Source organism: Lycium ferocissimum, chromosome 6, assembly GCF_029784015.1.
Source record: "Lycium ferocissimum isolate CSIRO_LF1 chromosome 6, AGI_CSIRO_Lferr_CH_V1, whole genome shotgun sequence".
Lineage (NCBI taxonomy): Eukaryota > Viridiplantae > Streptophyta > Magnoliopsida > Solanales > Solanaceae > Lycium > Lycium ferocissimum.
In genome coordinates, this window is record NC_081347.1 from 48,860,815 (window position 1) to 48,866,676 (window position 5,862).

Below are 5,862 nucleotides of genomic sequence, written 5' to 3' on the forward strand. Positions count from 1 at the left end.
AAATTATTTATCGTTTTAGAAGTTCAAGGCATAATTAATTATTTTTTCTCAATTTTACCCATAGTAGAATTTTGTCATAATAGAGATGACACATAAATAAATATTTAATGGAGAGAGATTATAATTTAGACATACATAAGGGTAAAGTAGGTAAAATATCCTCCTAAAATAATACTCCCTCCGTTGCATTTTATAGAACACTCTTTCCTTTTTAGTCGGTCTATATTTGAAAATAATTTTATTTTATGAATGATACATATATCTATATTTTGGAAACTTTTTTCTTTATTAAACCATATTCAAATTCAACCACATTCATATAAAATGGTGTAAAATAAAAAAGCGAGAAATAATTTGAGAAGGAGGAAGTAAACCACAACGTCGGCTTATTGGTATACCAGATCAACTTAGATCAAATATCCCGTTGGAGTTCAGCTGATTTTTTTCGGAAGGATGCTGCTACAGACTACAGAAACTCAAAAAAATTCCTAATCTTTATTAAATATCAGCGGTTTGCACCTTTTATTTTTTCTATTTTGTTACAACACTTACATTCATATAAAATGGGACGGAAGGAATATTTCCATGGCTCGAACCCGTAACCTTTAGTGTAAAATAAAAAAGTGACAAATAATTTGAGTAGGAGGGAGTAAACTATACCAAATCAACTTAGATCAATTTGAAGGTTCAATTCCCGTTGGAGTTCAGCTGATAACACTTTTTGGCCTAAGGATGCTGCTATATACTACAGTCGACAGAAACTACAAAAGTGATGTATAATCAATAAAAAATGGTAGTAAAATATCAGAAATTTGCATCTTTTATTTTTTCTATTTTGTTCCAACACTTCTTGAAATCATTTTTGCAATATAAAAAAAAATATATAATCCCCAATATCTTTACCCAATCATTAGCATACCAACTCATACTTAAGCCGTTTCATAAGCAAAATATACACGTATATCTTTTGTTCATCAAAGAATAGATTAAAGTGCCACATATCCTATACCTCATTTACAAATTTAACTTATTATCCAATTTCGGGGAAAACATTTAGGTCACATGACAGCAACTTTACAGTTATGCCAAGGCTCCCCTTCAATTTTTGTCATGTCAAAATATAGTATTTTTTAATGTTGAAACTTGAGAGTAAGCTTTATCGTTTATTCTTGGTGCACTTAAGTCAAGCTCACGCTATACGTTTCTTTAGTTCTCTTATTTATAGCCAAGCCACGCAAATGAACAAAGGCACTCAGAAATCAATTTACATATTAATTGTCTAAAGTGCACAGTTTCTGCATCTATGGACGTTATAAACAAGTCTTTTTTCATGCTTTGTTTTCTCTTCAAGCTCAAGCTCTTACATGGAGCTAACACTATTATTGCTAACCAATCCCTTTCAGGAGAACAAACACTTGTCTCTCTGAATGGAATATTTGAGTTAGGCTTCTTCAAACCAGGTCAGTCCACCAAATATTACATAGGCATATGGTACAAAAAGATTAGTCCACAAACTGTTGTTTGGGTAGCAAATAGAGGAACACCAATATCTGATAAGAATTCTGCTGAGCTAAAGATCATAGAGGGTAAGTTGGCACTCTTCAATGGGTCAAAAACCTCGATTTGGTCCACAAATATAGCATCTAGTACTACTTCACAATCATCAGTGGTGGCAGTGCTTCTTGATAATGGTAATCTGATTTTATTAAGGGATGGTTCAACTATTTGGCAAAGCTTTGATCATCCCACAGATACATGGTTGCCTGGTGGGAAACTTTTGTTCGATCGTAACAAACAAAAGACGGCTCTTATATCATGGAAGAATGTGGAAGATCCTACACCTGGATTGTATTCAGGTCAGCACACGCCAAACGGTACGCAATCCTTGTTAGTATGGAATGGAACAAAACAATATTGGGCTAGTGTATCCTGGAATTTTCCTGTTTTGGGATTGTCACCTCAATTGCGAGCAAACTCTATTTTCAACTATACTTACATCAATAATGAGAATGAGAGCTATTTTACATATTTACCTCGTGATCCTTCAATTGTGACAAGATATTTAGTTGATGTATCTGGACAGGTTAAGTTAGTCACCTGGTCAGATACTTCAAAAATGTGGACTCCGTTATGGACCCAACCTTTAGAGCAATGTGAGGTTTACGCTTATTGCGGGCCATTTGGTTACTGCAATCAGGATTCTCCTGGCTACTGTAATTGTTTGAGTGGGTTCGAGCCTAAATCAAGTAGCGAGTGGGATATAAAGGACTTTTCTAGTGGTTGTGTGCGAAAAGCAGATATACATGAGTGTGCTAATGTTGTTAATGATGAGAAAAAGGACAGGTTTTGGGTGTATAATAACATGAGGTTGCCTCAAGATACTCAATCTTTTGAGTCAGCAAGTGTTTCAGATTGTGAAACCACTTGCTTGAATAATTGTTCTTGTGTTGCTTATTCGTATAGTAGCAATGAGTGCTCTATTTGGAGAAGAAAGTTGTTGGACATGCGGCAACTTTCTGGAGACGATGTTAGAGGACGGACAATCCATATCAGGCTCGCACTTTCAGAATTTAAAACTTCCAAAAGCAAAAAGAAAATTATAATTGGTGTTACTGTTTCTATATCAGTCTTCTTAGGACTTGTCCTAATGGCTTTAATCTGGAAGCAGCAAAGCAATCGTTACGGCTTTTCAAAGGTAGTGGAGGGTTCACTGGTGGCTTTTAGTTTCAAGGACTTGCAATATGCAACGAAAAATTTCTCCGAAAAATTAGGTGGAGGGGGTTTTGGTTCTGTTTACAAAGGGACATTGCCTGATTTATCGATTGTTGCAGTGAAGAAGCTTGAAGGCATTGGTCAAGGAGAGAAGCAATTCCGGGCAGAAGTTAGCACACTTGGAACTATCCACCATGTTAATCTTATACGTCTTCGTGGATTTTGCTCCGAAGGTAATAAGAAATTACTGGTTTACAAGTACGTGGAAAATGGTTCTTTGGACTCTCTCCTCTTCAAAGAAAACGAGTCAAACTTGTTGGATTGGAAAACAAGATACCAAATTGCATTGGGGACAGCACGGGGATTGTCTTATCTTCATCATGAGTGCAAGGACTCAATCATACATGCTGATATTAAGCCAGAAAACATCCTTCTTGATGCTAACTTCCAACCTAGATTGGCTGATTTTGGTTTGGCAAAACTTGTTGGACGAAATTTTAGCAGAGTAGTTACTTCCATGCGAGGCACGATAGGTTATCTTGCACCAGAATGGATATCTGGAGTAGCTATAACAACTAAAGCAGATGTTTATAGTTTTGGAATGATGCTTTTTGAACTTATATCAGGAAGGCAAAATTGGTTGAATACTCCAGATGAAAATGTTAAGTTCTTTCCTAGTTGGGCAGCTCATTTACTAGTTTATGCAGGTGACATGCTTTGCCTATTAGACAATAAGCTTGACAGGGCATCTGCTGATGCTGATGAGGTCTCCAAAATTTGTAAAGTTGCTTTATGGTGCATTCAAGACGACGAAAATAACAGGCCAGCAATGTCTGAAGTTGTGCAAATACTTGAAGGGGTTGTGGATGTTAACTTGCCTCCAATCCCTCATTCCTTCCAAGTTTTTGATGTAGAAGGGTCTTCATCAAATGCTTGATCAATATATTTATTGTCCTTTTTTTTTCTTTTTGCTTTTTCTATACATTTTAGTAGTTTATAAGTGAATCCAACAATAAGGCAACATCAGATATCATGTGAAGGCAGCATACATTCCTATGTAGTTGGCATGTAAAAGTAGTAACTTCAATTTTCTTTCACCTTTTTCTTTGCTATATAATATATGCTTGATTCTAAAAACTTCTTATATAAGAGTTTCAAATTTTAATTCTTTTTAGTTACTCCTCTATCTCATTTTAAGTGGCACGTTCTTCATTTTAGTATGCCTCAAAAAAGAATGAGAAATTTCTCTTTTTGAAAATTATTTAATCCCCATTTTACCATTATATACAGGTATATAGTGATATTATAGTTTTACATTCTTGTCTGTTCACACATTGAGATACAGTTTCAATGCTTCTTGGCTGCCTTTACGCTGCGTACATTCTAGCTATAAGATATTTACTCAAATAGGACTGCATCTCAATTATTACATTACTTGACAACATTACATGGTTGGTATTGCTCCTCATATGAAGGTACCCTGAACAGACTGTAGCTTTCACAAACCTATTACTCCAGTTAAATTGAAAATTAAAAAAAAAAAATCAGCACATCACATTAGCTCCTTGTCTATGTTATATCATACATGTACGACTCCGGTTAAAGGGAAAAAAGAAAAAAAAAAAATCAAACCCATTATATTAGCCTGCTGAGACTAGAGGAGGAATCAGAATCGACAGAATGCAAGTCCATGCTTTAATTTTAGGATCAAAACTAAAAAGCACTTAGGTTGGCATTTTGACCCTCCTTAGTTGTTAGACTCTTTACTGGCCAAACTACCCCTGGATAGTCTTGATGCCATTTTTCGGCAAATACTTGGTATATACTGTATGTTCATCTTCATTTGGAGGTTCTGGCTTTATGTCCACAAACACCCCCCCCCCCCCCCCCCCCTTCAAATGTAATTAGTTTTAATTATATACGAGGTAGGGGATAATGTCAAGACCCCTATCACCTCATGTGAGCATAACCTGGGTGAATGGATTAATCCAAAAAAAAAAAAATATGCAACTTTAAGAATACACATATTTTCTTATTACAAGAGAAAACAAAATTGGGTCGGCGGAATAGGTTAAAAGGCTACAGGAACTACTACAATCAGCTCCTTGAAACTAAAAATAAAAAAAATAAAAAAAAAATAGAAAGATAAACAGAAAATACAAAAGAAAAGAAATAATAACAAAACTTAAAGATTTAAAATAGAGCAAAGTGCTAAATGCCATACATGAAACCAGCTCCATGAAACATGTCTCTTGTCAATGCATCAATACGCTCAATCGTCTTAGCTTCCAGATAGTTTTTATGATCCCCAACGACACCTTGTCTGAAGAAAGAATTATAAGGAACTGGAAACCAAGATGGAAAATCCCCAGATTTGTTCACTTCATGACTGCTTAGAATTTCAAAACTGCAACTTTTCACTATCTCCTCTACTTCCTCGTCTTTGTCGAAAGGGCATCCTAGAAACTCAGCCAATCTCTTGACATGAGTTTTTGCGTCTATCATTAGCTCCTCATAAGTTATAAAGAATATATTTTCGGGTTTTTCCAAACTTGCCTTTTTAAATCCCATAACATGGTCATAATAAGGTCCACCAGGAAATATCCCAGAACAAAATTTCTCTATGGCCTCGTCGAGAGGCCATGGTCCATCTTCTGCATCCTTCCATTTATTTGTGAAATGCCACATTGATACCAACGTATCCTTAGGATTTCTCGTAATGTAAACAACTCGACAGTTAGATGAATCGAGAGTTTTGCCTAGAAGCTGGTAAGGAATATGAGTCGAATAGAGCCTTCTTGAATCTAAATCGTCAGTTATAATTGGAGATGATTCAGTTCTTCCAAAGACTTGGACCTCAAGCGTTGGAACAAGCTCATGGGGATTGTGCTTCACTAATAACTCTTTGGAAGACCGATTTATGATGGAAAAAAGGAGAGATTTAAGCCATGTTGTACCAGTTTTCGGAAAGGAGGCTAAAATTACATCATTAGGAAGTGGATTGAACTCATTAAGAACTCGAACAGTGTTTGGCACAAATTTAGGAAGGAACCAGAAACCATTCATTTGACAGACATTGTTTTCTCCCCACCATTTTTCCTTTGGTAAGGACAAATGTAACTCATGGACAAGTTCCAAGCTATTTACCAT

The 5,862-nt window shown here is 35.7% G+C and overlaps 2 protein-coding genes across 2 annotated transcripts; one reads left to right on the forward strand and one right to left on the reverse strand.

The window, feature by feature from the left end:
- The first annotated feature begins 1,239 nt into the window (after positions 1–1,239).
- On the forward strand, positions 1,240–3,861 carry LOC132059748 (G-type lectin S-receptor-like serine/threonine-protein kinase At2g19130). The gene has a single exon (XM_059452508.1). It carries the CDS (start codon positions 1,304–1,306, stop codon positions 3,647–3,649), a length of 2,346 nt encoding a protein of 781 aa, XP_059308491.1. The 5' UTR covers positions 1,240–1,303; the 3' UTR covers positions 3,650–3,861.
- Positions 3,862–4,923: 1,062 nt separating this feature from the next.
- LOC132061350 (cytosolic sulfotransferase 17-like) lies at positions 4,924–5,862 on the reverse strand. Its single transcript, XM_059454185.1, has one exon. The coding sequence runs from the start codon at positions 5,860–5,862 to the stop codon at positions 4,924–4,926; it is 939 nt and encodes a 312-aa protein (XP_059310168.1).

Bases quoted from the DNA above. Each gene is read 5' to 3' on its own strand.
- LOC132059748 (XM_059452508.1), top strand. From the start codon at position 1,304: ATGGACGTTATAAACAAGTCTTTTTTCATGCTTTGTTTTCTCTTCAAG.
- LOC132061350 (XM_059454185.1), bottom strand. From the start codon at position 5,862: ATGGTAAATAGCTTGGAACTTGTCCATGAGTTACATTTGTCCTTACCA.